Source organism: Bos javanicus, chromosome 12, assembly GCF_032452875.1.
Source record: "Bos javanicus breed banteng chromosome 12, ARS-OSU_banteng_1.0, whole genome shotgun sequence".
NCBI classification, from domain to species: domain Eukaryota; kingdom Metazoa; phylum Chordata; class Mammalia; order Artiodactyla; family Bovidae; genus Bos; species Bos javanicus.
The window spans coordinates 86834604-86856643 of record NC_083879.1 but is presented as its reverse complement, the minus strand read 5'-3'; the positions used below and the strand labels follow the sequence as shown (position 1 = coordinate 86856643).

Here is a 22040-nt window from a genome sequence, read left to right as displayed (position 1 = left end):
GACAGACACACCAGCGTTGGGGACAGAGAGCGACGGGGTGGAAGATGCTCCCCGGTGATGAAGGCGGCAGATGCCCTCCCGAGACGGTCCACGCGGATGAACATGGCACCGCGGGTGATGAGACACAACCAGGGTGCGACCTGCCCCGAGGCCGTGGGCTGGCGGGCGCCTTTACCTTTCTGGGCTTTGAGGGCAGCAAAGCTCTGCAGGGTGAAGCGCTTTTTAGAAAGGGCAGAGCTTTCTGAGGTAGAGCTAGTGACCGCGTCATCTGCGGGGAGAGAGGGTGGTGCAGGGGGTGCTGGGCGGTCACACCCAGGTCCCCCCCCAGGCCCCATGCTTGACACGGACCTGCCCGGGGCCACGGGGTGTGCATACGACCCGCCTGCTGTGGAAACCCACAACTGTCCTGGCGCTCTGGGCTCAGCCCAGCACCCACCTTCGCCCTTCTCAGGGGACCCAGAACTCGGGGCTCAGCCCAGCACCCACCTTCACCCTTCCCGGGGGGCCCGGCACTCCGGGCTCAGCCCAGCACCCACCTCGCCCTTCTCGGGGGGCCTGGCGCTCCGGGCTCAGCCCAGCACCCACCTTCGCCCTTCCTGGGTGGCCCGGCGCTCCGGGCTCAGCCCAGCACCCACCTCGCCCTTCTCGGGGGGCCTGGCGCTCCGGGCTCAGCCCAGCACCCACCTTCACCCTTCCCGGGGGGCCCGGCACTCCGGGCTCAGCCCAGCACCCACCTCGCCCTTCTCGGGGGGCCTGGCGCTCCGGGCTCAGCCCAGCACCCACCTTCGCCCTTCTCAGGGGACCCAGAACTCGGGGCTCAGCCCAGCACCCACCTTCACCCTTCCTGGGGGGCCCGGCACTCCGGGCTCAGCCCAGCACCCACCTCGCCCTTCTCGGGGGGCCTGGCGCTCCGGGCTCAGCCCAGCACCCACCTTCGCCCTTCCTGGGTGGCCCGGCGCTCCGGGCTCAGCCCAGCACCCACCTTTGCCCTTCTCGGGGGCCCTCTGCTGTGGTGTCGGCCCCCCGTATCCCTCCAGGCTCAGCGGGTCCGTTTTTCTTTCTTCTAACTTTTTTATGTTTCTTGTGCTCGCTTTCGAGGGACTAATGACGTCAGACGCGTGGAAAAAGGAAAAGAACATTGCCGTTAGCATTCACAGGCCCCCGAGGGTGGGGAGGGGATGACCCTGAGCTCCTCCCCAGCGCTCGGGCCACATGTCTCCCACTGCGGCCGTGGCCATGCGCCTCCAGACTCTGGGTGTTGTTTTTTTCTCCCACAGGGTAACCTTTCTCCTTTAAAGCTATTGTTCTGTGATTTATTTATTTAGACTATATCCTACTCCACAGATGATTAGACGTGGCTTACATAAAAAACAGTAAAAGAATAAATAGTGGATGGATAAAGCAACAGAGGAAAAATGAGGACAGAAGACACGTAACGAGGCCAGTGTGAAATGAGTCTCCTCGTCCCTGTCTGCCTGTGAGCCGTGGGCCCCACAGCTGTGAGCCAGTGTGCTCCTAGGATCTGGCCACCTGGGGCACTGCCAACTCTGACACGTGGGTGCTGGGCTGCTCTTGGGACAGCCACCCACTGCGCGCTGATCGTGATGGGATTTCTACCCCCTCCCCAGGAGAAAACAGGAACACAGGGACTGGCCTCTGCCTGAGGCTGGGGCCAGAGGCACAGGCCTTGACGCTGACCTGCTGGGACTGACCAGCAGCGTGTGAGCCCGGGACACACCCCCGGGCCCTGGGCGGTGGGCTTGGGGACCAGGAGACATGGTGGCGCGGGTTGGCTGGCTCCCACTGGGAACCCTGCACGCGGCGGGCCTCACCTGGTGCCAGCTGGTGTGGGCAGGGGCAGGCTCTGGGACTGCTCGAGGGCGCGGTGCTGGCTGGCCTCTGTGGGGAGAGGGGCCCGGTGCAGTCAGGATCTGGGGCCGCGTGCCCTCCCCTCCAGGAGCCTGGAGGGCCAAGGGTTGGGGCTGCTCCGAGGGACCAAACACGCCTGGGGTGCAGGGAACAGGCCCTCACCTCTGCACGCCTGCAGCTGGCTGGTCAGCACCTTCCGGATCTCGCTCACCCAGGCGGCCTTGATTTCAGGAGTGGGTGCCTGTGCCCCAGAGCAGACCAGGGGTGAGTGCGTGCCCACTGTGACGTGTGCCAGTGTATCCCTCTGCAGGTGCCCGGGACCCGTGGGAACCGGGGGACAGTGCTGCACTGGGGGTGCAGGAAGGAGCCCTGGTGCGAGGGTGCGCTGGCTGCCAAGCCCGCACCCTGCGGCTCTGACTCTGACTCAGCGGGAACCCTCAGGAGAGGGTGTGCTGACCACTGGCTGTGCTAGTACGCGCTGGATTCTGAGTATCCCAGGCTGGTGCAGAGCCGGGCGCTGGCTGAGGCCGCTCCCGCTGCAGCTCTGCGGGCCCTTGGCTGGCCGAGCCGGCTGGTGTGTTGTGAGCTGTGACCAGGTCGCCAGGGCCTCCTCGCTGCCCTGGGGCCACATCCCCCAGGGTCGCCAGGGCCCAGACCACCAAGCGTGTCAGAGCTGTGGCGGGCAACGTGGTGAGGCGCCTCCCGGGCTGAGCTGCTCTCTCGGGGTCTCTGTCAGACGCGTGGACGCTCCGAGAGCTCCACCATCTCCCACCCCCACGGCGAGGTGAGGACACGCTCCCCGCACGAGAGCCGCGCACATGTGTGCCAGTGTGCACGTGCGGCACGGGCCGCCCGCATCGCCCCGCCGTCCCGGCACTCAGGAACCCGCTGCCCTGCCTCCAGAGCCCCTCTGCCCTGCAGGGTCCCTGCTCCCCGTCAGGGCTCGGCTCCGTCACCGACAGCCCAGGGCAGCCCCACACAAACGGGGCAGGAGTGTGGGCTGGCCTCTGGGAGATAAAACCTCAGAAGGTCCTAGACGGCGGCCCTCAGCCAAAACTGCTCACGGGCACCCGCACGGGCCAGGCAGACCCCGGGGCCCACCTGGATGATGTACACCTCCTCCCGGGCGTTGTACCAGATCTCGAACTTCTTGGCGTCTCCTTTCACGTTCTCCGTGATGCCGACGGCCGTCATCTGTGAGGGCAGAGCAGGTGGGTGGGCCTCCGGCGGGGTGCCCTCCCCAGAAGGCAGGTGCCCAGCCCGGGGCGCTCACGTTCAGGGACTGCTTGTAGCTGTAGGAGGGCGCCTTCTCGTAGCCCTCGCCGTTCTCCTCCCGCCGCTTACAGAAGAGCACGGCCTTCTCGTGCAGGAACAGGTGGCGCTGCATGGGCTTGAAGCGGGCCAGGTCCTTCACCTTGGCGTGGCCCCTCTTGTGGTCGGTCCACACGCTGAAGGAGCCCTGCATGAGCAGCCTCCCCAGGTCACTCAGGTTCCCCTGAGGGGCGGAAGGAGGCCCGATGAACGCCAGCGTGGGCCTGAGGCCTCGGACGCAGCCAAGCAGAAGGCCTGTCTGGGAGCCGGGCTGTGGCCCGTGGGGCCCAACCGCCAGCACTGGGAAGGTCAGGGGTCGCGGGGACGAACAGGGGATGTTTGGGGCAGGGAACTGCTCTGTGGGACGCTATCATGGTGGACGCTGGTCACCCACTTGTCCAAACCCAGAGCGTGACCCCGACGTGCGCTGTGGACCCTGGGTGAAGGGTCAGCGGGGACCCGTCGGCTGTGACGGGCGCCGACTGCGACGGGAGGGGGCGCTGTGGGGGCCGATGTGCACCCGGGGCGTGGGGAGGCCTGTGTGCTCCCTTACATTTCGCCATGAACCCAGAACTGCTCCAAAAAGAAAGGTGATTAAAGGGAAAAGCAAAGAGAGGGCGAGTGCTGAAGGGATTTACAAAGCGGAGAGGAACCAGGGAACGGCCTGAGCGCGCGGCGGGTGGAGGGGCGGCATCCCGCTGTCAGGCGCTGCCTGGGCGAGAAGGGGAGGGCCAGGAGGGGTGGTGCCCGAGCCCGGCCGGCTGAGACGCGCCCTGGGGTGGGAACTTCCTGGGCTCCCGCCAGCAGGGCGGCGCGCACGGGATTCTGGGTGACCTGCGTGCAGGCCGCCCCCCGCCCGTGATGGGCCCCTCAGGCCCCGCCCCAGGCTGGCAGGGTGGGCGGAGCCTCACCTCGTAGCCGGTGATGGCGATCAGGTGCATGGAGTCGTTCACGGCCTTGAGGATGCCCAGGATGGAGCTCAGGGCCTCCTGCAGGTCCTCCGCCCCCTCGCAGCTCTTGCTGTATTTAAGCATCTCCTGGTGGGGCGCGGGGAGGGTCACTGCCCGTCTGGACTCTGAGCCCCACCCCTGGGGGAGCGGCTGGGACGCCCTGGGACAAGGGTGTGGCTCCTGTGCGGTTGTCACTGGTGGGGGAAGACCAATGTGCCCTGGGGCACTCACCCCCCGCCTAGATGCAGGGTTGGGGGATGGTCTTGCCTGCCTGTGTCCCCGACCCCGGCCCCTAATGATAGGCAGTGCACGGGAGGCTCTCACAAAGGCGTGTGGGGAGCCAGGGCCCCGCAGACATGGGAGGAAAGTGTCCAGAGACCACGGAGCTCAGGGATGGGCTGGGGCGACTGCCACTGTGTGGTATGCGGCTGGGAGGGTGGCCAGACCAGAGCCTGGCTCCGGGGAGGGGCATCAGGCCAGGCGGGGGGCGGAGGGGCTCCAGGGGATGCCCGGCCTCTCACCTTCAGCAGCAGCTGGTACTTGGTGATCCTCTGGACTGGCTTCAGCAGGTAGGAGTCCAGGCTCAGCTTGTGGTCCAGCTTCTTCTGGCACTCCTGCACCCACCACACCCCCTTAGACGGCTGTCACCCTCCCTTGGAGCGTCAGCCTGTGGAGGACCATCCCCACCACAACCTCCTTAAGACGGCTGCCGCCCTCCCCCCAAGCTCAGCGTTTGAGGACAGCCGGTACGGCTGGGACACACCTGGAAGAAGGGGCAGTCGGAGCACTGTCTCCACAGGCTCTCGGAGCGCGGCTTGTTCTGACAGTACTTCTCGTAGATCTGGAACTCCTCCATCTGCCAGGGAGCGGGGCCACGTCATGGGGGTCGCGGAGCCCACCTCCGAGTCACAGCCCTCTGGGTGGGGACTCCCGGTTCCCTGGGCCAGCCCAACTCCGGGCCCCCTCTCTGTCTCAGATACCACGGCTGTGGCCGGTCAGCCAGGTGACAGCAGCCCAGAAGCTCCATCTCAGGGCTGCCCTAGTCCTGGCGCCTCTCTTAGAAACATTCGGTCCGTGTGGCCGTCTTTGGTCTCAGGGAACAGACAAATAGACACAGGACCAACACAGACTTTGTGAAGGACTCAGCTGCACGTGCATGGGGGTCGGGACGCCGGCGGGCTGATGAACGGTAACTGCCGCCCCCACTGAGGCCCGCGTTCCACAGGTCGGGGGCGCGGCCTGAGCACCTGCACTGCCCCTCGGTCCCCGGGGGGGCCGATGCTGGTGACACTCCCCACCCCAGGTCTCAGCACCGGGAGGTGCGCCAGACTGAGAGAAGCACAAACAGGGCTCCTCTGCCTCTTCTGCCCCGGCGCCGGCTCCTGCCTGCGCCTGCGTGCTGCTGGGTCAGGGTCACCAGGGACAGCATCCTGTATCCCATCCTCCTGCTCCCAGAGCCTGTGCACGGCCCCCAGCCCACTGCTGGTCCTGCATCTGTGACTGATACCTCAGAGCACGCATGACCACCCAGGGTCAGCTGGTGTGCTAGGGACCAGCAGGGAACTAACGCCGGCAAGGACAGTCAGCACGCCGCACTCGCGCCCAGAACTCCGATGCCCTGCGATTCTGCCAGCTCTCAAAGCTGAGGTCCTAGGTCTCTCTTTTTTGAGCTAGTTACTGGGCTTTAGGGAAACTGTGCTCTTCCGGCCCTAATGAAAAGCATCACGGCATCTCAGCCAAACTGGAAACATCTGTCCTTGTAATCTCGGTTGGCCAGAGGGGGACCGTGACAGAACTTAAAGCCACTGTGGCTTTAGGGAGCAACTTCAAGGTGTCAGGCCTGCAGAAGGACACGTTTGAGAAGCACGCACCCGCTCCAGAAAGCACCTGCCAACCAGCTCCGGGCAGTCCGTGTAGTTCTCCAGCTCCCTCAGGAATATCCTAGATGAGGAAGTGTGTGCCAGGTCACGTGAACATAGCCAGAATATGACGGCAGCGTCACCAAGTATTAGATGTTCTTTTCCAAACGCCTATCCCAACTCTGGACGGTGCCTGAGACCGTAAGCAGGCACGCGCCGTCTGACTTCAGGGCCTGCAGCCCACGCCTGTCCCTCCCAGGGTCCTGACTGCACCGAACGCTCAGGGACACACAGCCGTGGCCCCGTGGGGATGCCTTGTTTCTGGAGAACATGGACACAGACCGAGGGGCCGTAGCAGCAGATGGGGCCTCTTGAGGCCCAGCAGCCCCAAGTGCTCAGTGGGTTTTCTGCAGATTCAAGGGTCCTGCCCTCAGGAACCTCCACCCTATGGTGCTGACCCTGAGCCTGGGGCTGACTTTTTGTCTGGGTTTCCAACTTCCATGCATCTATCGGGTAAATCCTGGCACAGAGGGCGGTTGTGAGCCAGGGCCTGGGATGCGGAACGATGGGACAGCCCAGGCCCCCTGCTTACCCTAACCTCTCAGGGAGGTGCACCTGAAACCCGCTGCTTCCTTTACAAGCTGCAGGTGATGGAGGCTACGGACAGGGGCAAAAGCATGTGGTCAGACAGAAGTCCCAGTGCCCCCGGCATCCAGGGAGATGGGGCTGATCCCACAGCCACGGGCCTGTCCCCGGGCATGCTGGAGGGACCCGTGCACGGCAACCTTCCTCAGGACCACAGGCTTCTGCCCCCATCTGATTCCCTCTGCATTGCTATTCATCTTCCCACGAGCCCCTGAGACCGCTGAGGGTGAGCGGCCCTAGAAGGACTGCCCACGTCTCCCCAAAGCCACACAGAGGCCATTGGCCCTCCCACGAAGCGGGGATGGGCAGAAAGGAGAGTGCGCTGTGCCCATCCCTTATGGGAACGGGCTTGGCCCTATGGGCGCGCGGCCCCTTTGTAGCTCCCTGCCGCTCGGGGTCTACCCTGGGCTCATCCCGTCTGAGCCTGCTGCCCATCTGCTTATCCCCCTTGACAGGAGGAAAGGCTCTCCCCCAGCAAAGCTCCGGCAGGCAGGGCCTCCAGCCACCCAAGGGAAGGCCCAACCTGTTATGAAAGTGGTAAATTTCTTCCATGTTTCCAAACAGGATGTCCTTCTTGTTCTGAAGGCCAGTGGAGATGAGATGAGTCATTAACGGGTTGTCCATCTCCGCGGCGTAGCCCTGCGGAGGGGGGAGCGGTCAGCGCCGGAGGCGGGCTCCACGACACCACCAAGTGGGGAAGTAATGCTGCTCAGATTTAGGAATCAAGTCTACTCGAACTCATTCCGGAAACACAAGCGCAGAAATGTGAGTTACAAGCAGCATCAGTTACTTATTTTTGTGTGCGTGTGTGGGGGGCCTCCATCCATTTCTTCACCTTTCAACCTTTCTAAACTCAGGCACATCTCCTACGAAGGGGACAAAGCTTACACTTGCGTTCTGGCGGATTATCTCTGTGCCCGCACCCTCGTGACCACAGCCCAGACCCTGGGGCAGAGAGTCCCCGCACCCAGAAGGCCCTCCGCCATCCCTAGGCAATAGCCTCTCCCTCTTCCTGCAAACACATCCCAGTGCAGCTGTGCCTGCGTCCACATGCCCTGGTCCCGAGGATGGACAGCCGACGGGTTTCCAGCTCCTGGCTGGCTCAGCAGGGCTGTTGTAGGACGAGACCACCCTCACCTCCAGGACGCACAGCAGCTCCTCCACGTAGACCCGCTCTGTGTCCAGAAGCTCCTTCATCACGTGCCTGTGGGCGGGCGTGCTCTCATGCACGAGCTGCTTTCCACTGCCTCCCAGCTACCACGGGCCACCTCCACAGGAGCCCCGACCCCCAGGCCACACACAGTTCCAAGTCCCCGACCCCCAGGCCTCCCCACTCCCAGGCCGCAGTTCCAAGTCCCCTGCCCAGACCCCTCCAGGAGAAGACCCTGCTCCACGGCCCCCCCAGCCTCCCACAAGAAGTGGGCCTGTGTGACCTCTGGGGCCCTGCTATGTGCTGTCAGGTTAGGGACGCCCAGGAGGGCACGGGCTGGCAAACGGGTGGGCCAGACCTCGCTTTGTGGACCAGGATCACCTTTTAACTGCCTATGACCAAGATTCCCATTTTTAAGCCGAAAACAGAGCTTGGGTTGGGACCATGAGCAGATGACAGCTAGCCCGTTGCCAGGCCCTGTGCGGTTCTAAGTGCCCGTCCTCCACACAGGGCGGCGAGGGGCGTGGAGAAAAGGCTCGGGCTCCCTGGCCGCCGGGGCAGAGCGTAGTGTGGACTGGCAAGGAGGCTGTCCCCGTGGATGGAGGGCAGCGTGGAGCCTGGGCAGTTTCTCTGAGTAGACAGGAGGGCCGAGGGCAGTCCCGGGGGCAGGGGTGGGGGGGGTCTGTGGGAGAGTGACCACCACTAGAGTAGGGACATGGGCAGGGCCTTCCTGTGAAGTCCAGAGTTTGGGGGCCAAGGGCATGTCTATACAGGTGCTATCCTGGCAGGGGGGGCAGTGTGTGGGGCGAGGGGGGCTGTGGGCCGAGCAGACCCTCCACAGAGTGGAGGGGTGCAGGAAGAGACAGTGAGGGGAGCCAAGAAAGACGAGTGACGCCCAGCACCCAGTGGAGCCGGAGTCAGGAAAGGCTGTGGGCAGGGTTGGCGGGGGCGGGTCCAAGGCTGGCCCTGCACATGTGGCCTGAGAGTCAGGGCCGTGCCCCCGAGTCATGTCTCCTGGGCTCAGGGAGGGAGAATGTCCCTGCTTCAAGCCCCAGGGCCGCCAGCCGGGTGGGGGCAAACGTGGCCTTCCTGAGGAGCACGCAGAGGGACACCAGCACCTGCCAAGTGACCCTCGAGGTCAGCTCTGCTCTGAGCTGCTCCTCCCGGGGGCGGGGGTTCGGCCACCTCTGCTCCTCCGCGTGCAGACCCTCTCGGGGGTCGGGGTGGGGGCTGAGATCCCGGTGGGCTGCGCTCCCCCTCGGAGTGGCCAGGGAGGCAGCCACCCACCTCCGCAGGACGGCCAGGCTCTCCTCGTCCCCCGTGGAGCCGCCACGGCCCTGCCGGCCCTCGCTCACCTCACTCTGCGAAGAGAGAAGCCGGCCAAGCAGCGCACTTTCAGAGACAGAAGGTGAGGCCTAAGGCCCGGCTCCAGAGCCTGACCTCCTGGTCCCTCTGGGGAGGACAGGAGGTCCCGTGGGTGGAGCAGGAGGGGAGAGGGCCCAGAGAAGGCGGGGAAGTTGGGGTAGGGCCGGGTAGTGAGGGGGCGGGGCTGGGGGCAAAGGGGCGGGGTCAGGAGGGCAAGGGGGGGAGAGGGCGGGGCTGGGGAGTGAGGGAGCGGCTGGGAGAGTGAGGAGGTGGGGCAGGAGGACCAGGAGGGGAGAGGGCGGGGCAGTGGGGGCGGGGAGTGAGGGGCGGGGTCAGGAAGGCCTGGAGGAGAGAGAGCGGGGGAGCGAGGGGGCAGGGCTGAGGAATAAGGGAGAATGGCAGGGAGAGGGGCGGGGCTGGGGAGTGAGGGAGCCAGGCAGAGAGTTAGGGGGCGGGGCAGGAGGACCTGGAGGGGAGAGGGCGGGGGGAGGCATGGGAGTGAGGGCCGGGGCGGGGCGAGGGGCGTGGCCAAGGTGTGTGGGGCTGAGGAGTGGAGGCGGGGACAGAGGAGTGAGGGGCGGTGCCGCGGAGTAGGGGTGGGGCCGCGACCGGGGCTCACCTTGGCCCTCCTGTAGGGCCCCCTCCGGAGTGCACTGCCCTCAGAACTGTGGTTCTCAGAACCCCTCCGGATGCCTGGTTTAGGAAGGAGAGAAGGAGGGGAGCGACCTCGCATCTCTGGCCTAGAGATGGAACGCGTGTGCAGGGATACCGAGCAAATGCCGAGAGCAGCCCAGAGTCGAGGAGGGAAGCACAGGAACATGAAGGAGGCAGTGGGAGACGGGCCGGGAGCCCCATGGGCTCGCCATTCGCAGCGGGGCCCGGCTCCCAGTGACAGGGAAGAACTCTGTGCCTGGAGTCTGAATGGGCCCACGAGCTGGGCTCAGAGGCTCTTGGCGTGGACAGGCAACACTGGCCAGGGCTGCAAAAAACGGCAGGAGCCATGCTGGCTGCTGAAGCTGTGTGTTTTGGGGACAGGAGGTGACAGGAAGGGCCCAGCCCTGCCTTCCAGAGGGGATGCGCCTGGGGAACCAGGAGGTTTCAGGGGTGGAGGGCCGAGCCACACAAGGGGAAAACCCTTCCAGCTACGGCGCTGAGGACAGACGGCCGGGACAAGCCCAGGCAAGGCCCTCGGAGCCACGGTGGGCCCGGCCCAGCCACCACAACGGGAGCAGCATGGCCGAGAGGGACCGAGGGAGGGGCCCAAGTGCCAATAAAGCTTTATTTACACAATGGGCTGGACGGAAGGGGGCATTCCCTGGGGTGAGAGGTGCTGCTCGAACCTGGGGAGGGGCAGGGCGACTTGGTGAGTGCTTCCGGCCGGGGGGCCACGGGCTGCACGGGCCGAGTCTGCTTGGCCGCCAGCTTCTTGAGGCTGGCCTGCCTGCGGTGGAACATCTCCTCCACGCTCTCCTGCTTCTGGAAGACCCTCTGCACATGCTCCTGTGGAAGGGGATGGCATGCTGGACTCAGCAGGACATTGCAGTGATGCTCCGAGTGTCACCGTGACGCCCGTGGGCCCCGCTCGGCCCTCGGGGGGGCTGGGGTGCCAAGGGTGGAGGTGGCTGGCGGGGGTCTGTGGACAGCCGGCAGGAGCGAGCAGTCGGGGTCCAGCCGCGTCCAGAGGCTGGTGGAAGCGGGGCCCAGAGGGTGGCCAGGGCATGGAGCACAGGTCCTGCTGGGAAGCAGGGACCCCCGTGGGGTGGGAAGGGAGGGGGACAGCATCCGTCCTGAAATGCCCCCGCCCTGTGCCTCCCGAGTGCCCAGGGATTTGTCCCCTCACCAGCAGGTCTTTGGTGAGGATGGGCTCGTAGTCCTGGAAGATCTTGCTGAGCTCCTGGATCTTATTTTCTGCCCCCGTCTCCAGAAACCTCTCGAGCTCCTGGAGGGCGGCCTCCGCGCCATCCTGGGACTGGCACTTGTCCACAGGCTGCGATGCCAGCAGGTAGATGCCCTCGTCACACCACTTCATGGACTGCGGGGGGAGAAGGCGCCTTGGAGGCTGCTCTGGTGTCTCAGGCGGCCCGCCGACCGCTGTGCTCTGAGACCGTCCACAGGACAAAGCACGCAGGTCCTGCCAGGTCTAGAGGGCTCCCGGGGACGCGGGCCTGAAACCAGGGGCCTTGCCCAGGATGGGACGCAGCCACACCGAGGACAAAGTGCAGGGAACTGGCTGGATGGTCGCCTCTGGGTTTTTTGTGGCAGGTGAGTCCTTGAATCACCAGTGTTGGCGCGGGACCGTCTGGGTCTCAGGAGAAGCCCTCGGGAGGCCGGGGGCCACTGTCCACCCAGCACCTGTGGTCTGGCCCTGCAGGACCAGGGGCGGGGTCAGGGTTGGGGGTCGGGCCTACCGCCTCCAGGAGGCCGTGCAGCTCCAGCGACTTGCCCAGCAGCCCCCTCCTCCGCTCCACGTCGGCCGCGAACTGGTCGCACAGGTGGCGGAGCTCGTGACACTTGGGGCGGATGGAGTCCACGGCGTAGTGCTTGTGCTCGATGAGCCGCTCACCCTCCTGGGACAGTGTGCGGGCCCGCTGCACGGCGGCCTACAAGGCCGCCAGAGACCAGCTCAGCTTCTCGGGGCAGAGAGCACCTCCTGCTTCTGGGTCGGCGGGGGCGGGCTGTGGGCAGGTTGGGGGCGGGCTGGGGGGGGCAGTCAGCAGGGGCGGGCTGAGGATCGGTGGGGGCGGGCTGGGGGTCGGTGGGGGTGGGCTCGGGGTGAGCAGGGGGTCGGCAGGGGCAGGCTTGGGGTCGCGGGGTGGGGTGGTGACACTGGGGCGTGGTGTCCCCACGGTCCCGCCGCCCACGTTCACGCTTACACTGGACTTCTCCTCGAAGCCGGTCAGGTCCTTCAGGAGGTGCTGCACGTGTGCCAGGCTGTTGCCCACGTCGGTGAAGGTCGTGACCTTCTGGGCCAGCACGTCCAGGGCCGATTTGACCTGAGATGGGGCAGCGGGGTGAGAGGCCATGCAGTGAGATCAGTGGGAAGGCCACAGCTGGGGGACGGAGGGGCTGCCGTGGAAACTGGCTTCAGGGAGGGGAGAGGGCCCGGGCCTCCCCTCGGAAGGGGGACTAGAGGGAAACTTTCTTGATCTGGAGAGGACATCCACAGAACCCTCCTGCCAACACCCCAGGTGTAACACTGGTGACGGACACCTTGCCCGGAGACCGCGCCCCACAGGGAGGGCCGTCCCCTCTCGCCACTGTGATCCCAGTGGTGGACGCTCCAGGGCACCAGGGCAGACAAAGAACAGACACAGAGACACGCAGACAGAGAAGGAGGAGATCAAGCCGTTTCCGTCTGCACGTGGCCTGATGGTCTGTGTGGAAACGCTACCAAACAGTGCCTGGATTGAGCTCGGCAAGGTTTCAGGGCACAAGATAAGTACTCAACAGTCTGTTGTGTCTCTACAGACAGCACAGCACACACAAGACACTGGAAGAGAAAGCGTGACACCGTCTACGGTTGCTTAAAAAGTGAAACGTGTACGTGTAAACCCAACCAAACACGTGCTGAGCTCGCGCAAATGACACGCGCTGACACCGAAGAAAATCTAAACAGATGGGCAGACAGAGGCGTTTACTGACGGAAGAGTCAATGCAGTCAAGTGTCGCCTCTCCCCAGAGCGAGGCACAAGTTCAACACAATTCCTGACAAAACCCAGTGGGACTTTCTCGGAGACGCAGATCAGGTCATCTGACATTTACACGGGAGGCGAAGGAACCGGAACAGCTAGGACAACTGTGAAGCAGGAGGGTAAACGGCTGGGAATCCCGTCTGGAAGGATGTACCATCGGCACTGAGGTTCCAACCAGACCTCCGGCTCCTCGAGGCCGCGAGTGGTTCCCACGGGACACATCACCCACGCCAGGGCCCCCCTGCAGCCCCCCAGGCTGCTCACCTCTCGGAAGTCCTGCTCGAAATGCCGGAGCTGCAGGCACTGCTCCAGTTTTTGCTGATGTTTTGCCCAGAACTCGTCAAAGGCGGCCTCGGTCTCGTTCAGCTGGGCCAGGAGCCTGGGGAAGGGCGGCAGCCACGCTGGAGTGGAACCGTGAGGCCCCTCCTGGCAGTGCCAAGCGGCGGGGGCTGGTCCGCCCTCCTCGTTGGAGAGGACGCGTCGGGGGTCCTGTGTGTCTCCCCAGAGCCCGGCCTCACTTCCGCACGGTGGAGGGCACGCTGGGGGCGGGGCCGCATGTCCCCCCAGAGCCCAGCCTCCCTCTGCATGGTGGAGGGCGTGGCCGGGCTGCGTGTCTCCCCGCCTCACCTGTGCACGGTGCTCTGACTGTCCAGTTGGTCCTGGTTGGGGCTCTGATCTGGGCTCCGGGCCAGTGGCTCGTGGATGCTCTCCAGGACGCGCCGCCCCTCGACAAGCGCCAGCCTCATATCCTCCTGTGGGACGTCCAGGCTCGTCATCCAGGCCACCAGCCCCAGATTTGGCCCCGCGTGGGGCCCCGAGGGGTCAGAAGGCACCGCAACGAACCCCGCCTGCCCCCCCCAGACCCTCTGCTGCCCTCCCACCCGGTGCCCCCGGGAGGGGGTGCTGGGAGGCACCGGTGCGGTGAGCGGGCGGGGTAGGGTTACGGGTCTCCCAGGCAGCGAGCAGGAGTAACAGGAAACCGGGGCCCCATGTGTCTGCTCCGTGTTCAGAGGGAGCTGGGGGCTCTCATGGGGGCACCCAAGGACCATCAGCGGGTCGGGGAGCCCACAGTGTGCGGCCGCCTCAGCTGACCCCGTCATGTTCATCAAGAGGCCAGTGTATGCTGTGGCTGCTGGTCAGCTCAGCCATCCGGGTCGGCTCCCGCCTCCCGCCATCTCCCACACACACCTTGGCTCTGTCCTTCTTCTCTGTGTGGGCGAGGAGCACGGAGCTCGTGGACTGCACGTCATTGGGCAGCTCCGTCTCGGCCAGCTCGGTCCCAAAGGTCTGCAGCATCTGCGCCGTCTGCTTGACCAGGAGGGCGAAGCTCTCGATGGCCTATGTTGGGGGGAGACCGTCAGCCCGAAGCCTGCGCACTGCGCCCTCCTGGGCTTGAAAGCCAGGCTGCAGCCCAGCCCCTCGGGAGGCCCCCCAGCCTCAGCCCCAGCCTCAGCCTCAGCTCCTGCACAGACGTGGGCTCTGCACCTGCCTGAGGGTGATGCCAAGAACCCAGCTGGAGCTTTTCTCTGTCCCCGTGTTCCTGAGCCCCAGAAAGCCACTCCCGACAGGACTCACGTTTCTCCTTCAGATGCCGAGGTCCACTGAGACCGTCGGCTCATGCTCAGGGAGAAAGCTCGGGAAACGGCACCAGGTCCTTGGAGCAGGCGGAGGCCGCGCGGCTGGGCGGCCTGGGGCCATCTGGGGTGGGGGACTCACTGTGCGATGGCGGAGCCACCTGGAGTGGCAGTAGGCCAGCGTCCCACCCAGGTCCTCCGTCAGCTGGGACTTGTCGATGTAGCCGTGTAGTTCTGGGACTGAGCTCAGCATTATGACCTGGGGGGACGAGACCACCTGTGAGCAGACTGCCCCACAGACCCGGACGGAGGGGCCTCCCAGCTCCTCCCACGGCAGGCACGGTGCAACGCTCCCTGGGCCTCAGCTCTCCCATCCATGAAATGGGTGCACGGTCCCAGCAGATGATAGCCGTTGGGAATAAGCAAAGGCCTGGACAGAGCCGGGCACTCTGCTGACATGGGGCATCTGATGGGTGAGGGGGCCTGCGTGTTCATGGAGCCACACAGATTCCAAAGCTGCCCATCTGTCTGCATTCCCGGCAAAACCCAGCAGGCTGCACGGGGGCGGAGGCAGGCACCGGGCATGGCTATCGTGGAGAACAGGGGCCTGGGGGCTCTTCCACCTGGGAGGGTTTTGTCTCCTGTCTTGCTCTTGCCCTTCTGAGGTCACTGCATCCATGAACTTTGGATAAAAATACCACCTTTGCTTTGCAAACTGTCAGGCGCTGCTGCCGAGGTCCTGGAGGCTCAGTCCCTGTGCCACTGGACACCACCTCGTGTTTTATTAACCACTGAGTCTGCTCCAGGCCAAGGGGCCATCCAACACGCCCCAGGTCAACACTGACTGTCTCCATGTGGGGGCGGGTGGAGGGGACAGGGTGCCGCTAAGACCTCAGAGGACCGCCCACCCAGCCATCCGGGGGCCCACGTTGAGACTCTTGACTGAGATGTCATCTTTTCTTAAGAACAGGCTACGGTGCCAGCTTTCAGCAGAGACATCCAGTCTCTCTTCGCCGTCCAGCAAGGCTGTTCGCCCAGAACACCCTGATTCACGCCAATAGGAGTGGAGACGGGTCAGTCAGCTATCCAAGGACTTAAGGCTCTTCTGTGATTTCCATCTGCTCTGTGTCAACTGAACCACCATGGAAAAGGCTGGAGCCCACCAGCCCTCTTAACGTTTTCTGCCCAGCGCTGAGTCAGCATAGGCCCAGGGCACCAACATGGACCCACTGCAGCAGCCGCCCTCCCCGGACGGCGCTTCCTGAGTATCGAAGGGTGACTGAGACGGGCCGGGGAAGGGGCGTCGTGGGCGATGGATCCCGTGAACCTGGCTTCTGAGAACTCATGGGCTTGGTCCCACGTGGCCGGGTGCAGGGCGACCACTGTACTCAGGGTGGAGACCCCTGCCCTCGGCGTCAGAAACTGAGGCTTTTTGATGCTACAGAGATGGGCGCACCCATTTCCCTCCAAAGCCTGGGGGCTGCACCCCTGGGCCCTGGCCGGTGAAGGCCCTCCGTCGACGCAGGAGAGCCGACCTCGGGGACGATGGCCCACACTGGGGTGCTCAGGTTTCAAGAGCAACCTGGCAGGTCCTGCTGGGGAGGTCACGAGGTGCCGGGCATGAGCCCCTGTGCTCCCAGGGTCCTCTGCCGGCAGCCCCTCCCAGCCCTGCTCCCGGAACCTGACTCGACATGGCCTGACCTCCCCAAGGGAATGCAGCTTCCCGGGTGAGCAGCCTCTAAGGGATCCACACAGCCTTGGCTTTCCGAGGACAGCCGGCAGCTGCCGGGGCTGCCCCGTGCCGGCTGGAGTGAGGAGGTGAAGCAGAGTCCTGCCGCAGCCGGGGGGTCACTCACACCCACTTCCCCGCCCCGTGCCCTGGGCAGAGTGGGCGCTCCCCACAGGAGGTGGGCACTTACCGGCACCTTCATCTTAAAGTCATCTCTGTTGAACCTGAAGGCGAGGTCGGAGAGTGTCCTCTGGAAGAACCCAGTTGGCCGCAGGACGAGGACGAGCTGCAGGTTTGCGGGGAAGGATGCCTGCAGGGACACAGACCGCTCTCCGTCTGGGGTCCACATGCCCATAGCAGCCCGCGGCCCCACAGAGAGGACTGGGTGCCTCCCCCACGCCAGCGCCAGCCCGGGGCGGAGCTGGGTACAGACATTGCACTCAGAGCATCGCCACCCCTCACGGAGAAGAACAGCCACACTGCTTGGAACAACTGTGTTACATGGCTTGTGGTCTTAAAGGTCAAAAGCTCTGACCTTTTGGGGAACTACGTTCAATACCTTGTAATAACCTGCAAAGGAAGAGAACGTAAAGATACACGTACTCATACATACGCGTAACTGAATCCCTTTGATGTGCATCTGAAACCAACATGATGTTATTAATCGACTTCAATACAAACTTAAAACAGCAACTGCAGGAAGAGCTTTGGCCTTCCCTTCTGGCTGAGTCATGTGTCCCCACACTCTTATTTTGGAGTCCAAGCCCCCAGCACCTCAGAATGGCTTTAGGGTCCTCACAGAGGTGACCGAGTCAGGATGAGGTCGTCAGGGTGGGCCCTGACCGGACATGCCCCGTAAAGGTGACATTTGGACATCGAGACCCACAGAGGACGCGTGTGGGGTGGAAGCAGATTGGGGGTGCTTCCACTGGCCGAGGGTCTCCAGAGGCCATTGGGGAGCACACACAGACCGCCTCGCAGCTGCAGAGGGTCCAGCCGGCTCAGACTCCCCATCCAGATGGGGAGACAGGAGGCCCTGCCATCTGAGCCCTGCTGTGGTCTGTGGTGTCTGTTACGATGGTCCCCAGAAACTAGGACACCGGTGGCGTGAAAACAAACACACACACACACACACACACACACGACAGAGAAAGGAGACGCGAGCTCACACCCAGGGCAGGCGCTCACACCCAGGGCAGGCGCTCACACCCAGGGCAGGCGCTCACACCTAGGCGCAGGCGCTCACACCCAGGGCCGGCGCTCACACCCAGGGCAGGCCCGCACACACGGGCACGAACTGACTTGCACGTGCATCTGAGCTCTGTGTGCGGGGCGTCTGGCCCCGGACGAGCCGCCCTCTGCGCCCCGGGTTCCCGTCGGCAATGGGGGGAATGGGGCGCCGTCCTCGCCGGGCCGGGCCGAGCTCCCTGCCGCCCACAGCATTCACACCCAGCTCTACACCCGTGACGGCCGCTTGGTCAGCCCAGGCCCGGTGCCCGGTCCCCTGGCCTCTGTCTGAAAGTAAGCCCCTCCCATGAGAGGGAAGCGAGGAGAGGCCACAGGGCCGCCCCTGGCATGGGGCAGGCGGGCAGTGCCCCCGGGCACAGACACGGCCAGCGTCCTGCGGCTCCTCTCCTGCCTCGCCCGGACATGATGCCGCCCCTCTCTCCCACGTGGAAGCTCTGGGACCCTCCTGAGCTGTCTGCAGTCAGGACGGGCCCCTGCCCAGGACATCTGGAGACGACCCACACCCGCCCACACACCCCAGGTCCTGAGCATGGCCCACAGGGGCCCCTGACCCCTGAGCTGCCCGATGTGGCTCGCAGGCATGCCCTTCCTGGCCTCCTTGCCCAGGCCCCCGCCGGCACGTCAGGGGCGTCACAGAAGCCTGGGGCGGGCTCCATGTCTGAGGGCCCAGCCAGCATGTCCCTGAAGCCCACACCTCAGGGGCCGCCCTCCCATCGTCTCTGGGGGCCCCTGGCTCCCCGCAGCCTCCGTGTCTCCCCAGGGGCACCGCTGCATCATCCAGGCTCCAAACAAGACGTCTCTTCAGGCTGGACCTTGCTGCCCTCTCCTGCTCAGACCCCCACGTCGGAGCACGAGCTCCCCTTGCCAGGGCTTGCCAGGGTTCCTGGCCCCTGCCCTGAGTTTCAGCCCTGAGAGTCACGCATGGGCCGGACATCTGCTCAGGGATGCTCTGCTCCACCCGTAGCCACCTGGGGCCTGGGAGGTCCCCAAACCCCGCCTCCCCCCAGGCCCTCCTCTTCCTCCCCCAGAGGCTCTGCACGCCAGGACTCCCCGCTGGTCACACCCCACTGGTCACCCCCCACAACCCCAAGCTGTGCCTCCGGCCTGGCCACCCTGACCTCCTGCCTGCCAGTCCCCTTCCCGTGTCACACCTCCTGTGGCCCCGGGCGCGTCTGCCCCGCAGTCCCCAGTCACAGCCCTGGAGGGCAGGACCGCGTGGCCCCCATGTCAGCCCCGGAGCAGCCCCACTGGGCGCCGTGGGCAGGACTGCGTGGCCCCGTGTCAGCCTCAAAGCAGGCCCGCTGGGCACTGTGGGCAGGACTGCGTGGCCCCGTGTCAGCCTCAAAGCAGGCCCGCTGGGCGCCGTGGGCAGGACTGCGTGGCCCCATGTCAGCCCTGGAGCAGGCCAGCTCAGAGCTGCGGTGGGCTCTGCCCTCGGTGGGGACACGGCAGGTCTGAGCTTAGGGACACCGGACTGTGGACCCTCCAATGTCGTATTTTCCAAGCCGAACTGAAGGCATCCAAACAAGGAGAAAGAGCGCCCCGAAGGCGAGAACACGCAGCTCACGAGAGAGCACATAAGGCGGCTTAAAACAGCCTGGATTTCAGCGGTTATGTAAGTACCCAGGCTCACTCGAGCGGCCAGACACAGTTGGCCACTGGCAGCAAAGTGTGGCCGTCCAGGCTGGAGCGCCAGAGCCTGCAGGGGTCCCCTCACGGGCTCCGGCCCAGGGGTCTCCTCGTGGGCTCTGGCCCAGGGGTCCCAGCAGATGCCGGGTGGTCTCTCCCCTAACCCACCTTGGATGAAGCATAGCCTGGCAGAGCTGGCAGTCCAGATAGGTCTACGGCGGGGGATGGCGCCAGTGTGCCAGCTCTGCCCACCCCCTGCGGAGCCAGGGAGGAGATGGACCCAAAAGCTGGCTCGGGGTGGGGCGGAAACAGGGGCCCCGGGAGCAGCAAGGTGGGGCCTGCAGTGTCCCCGCCCCCGTGGCCTCATCCGGCGCCCTGCCAGGTCCGGCACCTGGTCACAGGGTCAGCCGCCTGCAGCCTGCTTGTCTACAGGGTTCTTGCTTCCCCGTGGATCCGCAGCACCGCCCACCATGCCAGGCACACATCAGCGTCTCAATAAATGTGCTGAAAACATAAACAGGACTTCTGGCATTACTACGATCAGTAAATTCTTGTAAGAAAAAGCACTGGAGTTGATCGAGAATTTTTGACAATTTTGCTGGAAAATGTTCTCTTCTGGGGTTTCCAGAGCAATACTGGGTAACTGTAAGGCTTACAGAAACAAACCTACATTTTTAATGCTGTCAGAATCAGTGCAAAAATCAGTTATGATTCTCACAAAACAAAGTTTTAAAGATGCACCAGCTCTCTTCGGAAGTTCACCTGATTATCAGCTCGCTGAAGAAGACCATGTTCCCATTCGGCCGCAGGAGAGCGCAACCGACAGCTGGTCTGCCCTGTGTCATCCTGCTGGCTCGCTGGGGACCTCAGGGACTGTTATTAAAAGTGATTTGTCTGTTTCTTAGCAAACAATCCTGCCTTTGATCAGCCTTGCTAACTGACCTGGAGTGGCTGATTAGCTGGAGAGGTATTTACAAGGCTCTTGTCGCGCCGAGGGTCCGGGATGGGTTGTCGGCCACACGAAGATGGACAAGGCTGGCCCTGACCTCGAGGGACCGCGGTGTGCAGAGAGGGAGGGTGCCCCGCCGGGAGGGGAGGCCAGGCCGGGCCTGAGCGAGAGCTGCTCTGGGGGGCGCTGGGGGCTGCGGAGGGCGCAGTGGGAGCCACCCCGCCCCCGGGGGTGGGCACCCCAGGGGCAGGAAATGGCACAGACCTGAGGTCTGGAGGCACATCCCCCGAGAAGCAGCTGACTGACGCCCGTGCATACCAGTGCCCGTCCGAGACGCATACCAGTGAGACAGACGCACGCAGGAGACCTGGGCGATCGCTAGACCTGAAACGTGGGTCTAACCGTGTAACCTCTCAAAACAGCAGCACACTCGACGAGACCCGCTGCCATCCAGCCCGGGACTACCTTGCTGATTCCGGAATCGTCTAGGAAGTCCTGTCACCTGACCCACTGGCTCTTACAGTTTAGTCCTTCATCTGGCCGGGCAGGCGACACCCATGTGCAAACCCACATTAAAACTTAAAGCGGTGAAAGGGACACACTGGCGACCGGCTGGTGGCGCACAATCCCGTGAGCTGCTGGGGACTCAAAGGCACGGGAGAGCTGACGGTGACGTCTACACACGACTACTCTTCTGAGACCTCCCGAGTTTAGACCAGTTTCAGGTACACGACAACGTGGAGGGTGTGTGGCCGGCGCGGAGATGGGGGTGGGGAGGGAGACGACGTGTCAGGAGGACGAGGCTGGGCCGGCACCGGGACAGGTGAGCACCAGGACCTCCAGTGGTGAGCCTCGGAGCGGGGCCCGAGCACTGGGAGGAGGAGTCGGATCTTCCGCCCCCTGACCCCAGCACAGCAGCCTCAAAGGGGCCAGCGCAGGACGCAGAACAAGGGCCTGGGGGCGGGTCACCCATGGGGTCGGGAGAGCGCAGAGTTGCAGCCCGGACCCCAGTGCAGGCGCTCCGGGCCGCTCTGCCGCAGACAAGCACACTTTCCGTCCTGTCTGCAGGGAGAAGCGCTCCCCACCTCTCTACCCAGCTTGAGTGGGGGTGGAAGCCAGCACCAAAAATAAGAGCGGGCTCTCTGCTGGCTGCACCGCCCTCTCCAGCTATCCCGTGGCTAAAAACCGCCCCGCGCTGCAGGCAGCGGTTCTTCTGCCCTGAAGGGCAGCCACGGTCTGCAGACTGGAGGCCTCCAGTGGCCGCGAGGGCCACCAAGGATGACGGCTGATAACCTGACTCGGTCACAAGACTAAAGAAGAAACAGCCCGTTTGGAAGGAGAAAACAACACAGGAAAAGCTAGTCAACATAACCCCACACCCGCAGCCTGAAGGTCCCTGTGACACACTCGTCACCCTCGAGAACGGCCACCCCGTAGGTCACTCAGGCGCTCACACGCTCAGCGTCAGACACAAACCGAAAGTGACATTGTTTTCAAGGTGTAACACAGCCCCTGAGAGCTAACCCACGTGAGTAGTTGCACACAACAGGTGCACAGAAGTACACGCACGCACACACACGCACACACTTGTACACGTATGCACAATGCACACAACACGCACATGCACACGTGTGCACATGCACACACACACGTGCCCGAGCAGCTCGAGGAGCCCAGGGAGGTGTGCACTGGCCCTGCCCAGGCCCCAGCTGGAGTCCACCTCGGCCTTGGGCCCCACCGTGTATGCAGCCCCAGCCAGGACCCAAAGCACCACTGGGCAGGAAAGGCCATGTCCCCTGCCCGGAGAAGGCGTGGAGGTCGCTGGCCCGGCAACGACACCGACACTTACCGCTATTCTCAGGATGGACGCCTTGACCGAGGTCCATCTGTCCTGCCTGCGGTCTATGACCAGGATGAACCCGATGCCAGCGTCCTGCAGGCTGAAACGAGAGGGCGCGGTCAGCACGCACCCGGAGGTCTGGCCGTGGCTGCAGCACGTCTCCGGGAAGAGCTCGGGGTGAATGGCCGCCCCTGAGACCCTCACATCGCTGCTGCTCCACCCAGCACCGC

The 22040-nt window shown here is 64.4% G+C and overlaps 1 protein-coding gene across 25 annotated transcripts in view; it reads right to left on the bottom strand.

Annotated features, from left to right (window-relative positions):
* Positions 1-22040, bottom strand: part of MCF2L (MCF.2 cell line derived transforming sequence like) — an 89840-nt gene that overhangs the window by 7019 nt on the left and 60781 nt on the right. For 19 of the 25 annotated variants that reach the window (XR_009740126.1, XM_061435415.1, XM_061435411.1 and 16 more), the window contains 24 exons: positions 21820-21910; positions 16335-16454; positions 14558-14674; positions 14030-14179; positions 13469-13593; positions 13106-13220; positions 12023-12142; positions 11558-11749; positions 10990-11181; positions 10490-10649; positions 9769-9842; positions 9072-9145; positions 7772-7838; positions 7158-7273; positions 6002-6071; positions 4894-4986; positions 4652-4744; positions 4092-4217; positions 3143-3364; positions 2971-3063; positions 2032-2110; positions 1833-1899; positions 983-1101; positions 176-268 (listed from right to left, as the gene is read on the bottom strand). Coding sequence is in view for 24 of the 25 variants with exons in the window: in XM_061435415.1 (XP_061291399.1) it covers positions 176-268; positions 983-1101; positions 1833-1899; positions 2032-2110; positions 2971-3063; positions 3143-3364; positions 4092-4217; positions 4652-4744; positions 4894-4986; positions 6002-6071; positions 7158-7273; positions 7772-7838; positions 9072-9145; positions 9769-9842; positions 10490-10649; positions 10990-11181; positions 11558-11749; positions 12023-12142; positions 13106-13220; positions 13469-13593; positions 14030-14179; positions 14558-14674; positions 16335-16454; positions 21820-21910 (2768 nt within the window). In the remaining variant the exon portion in view is untranslated. The remainder of the gene's footprint in view (positions 1-175; positions 269-982; positions 1102-1832; positions 1900-2031; positions 2111-2970; positions 3064-3142; positions 3365-4091; positions 4218-4651; positions 4745-4893; positions 4987-6001; positions 6072-7157; positions 7274-7771; positions 7839-9071; positions 9146-9768; positions 9843-10489; positions 10650-10989; positions 11182-11557; positions 11750-12022; positions 12143-13105; positions 13221-13468; positions 13594-14029; positions 14180-14557; positions 14675-16334; positions 16455-21819; positions 21911-22040) is intronic. The other 6 variants (XM_061435429.1, XM_061435430.1, XM_061435418.1 and 3 more) reach the window with 1 other exon arrangement.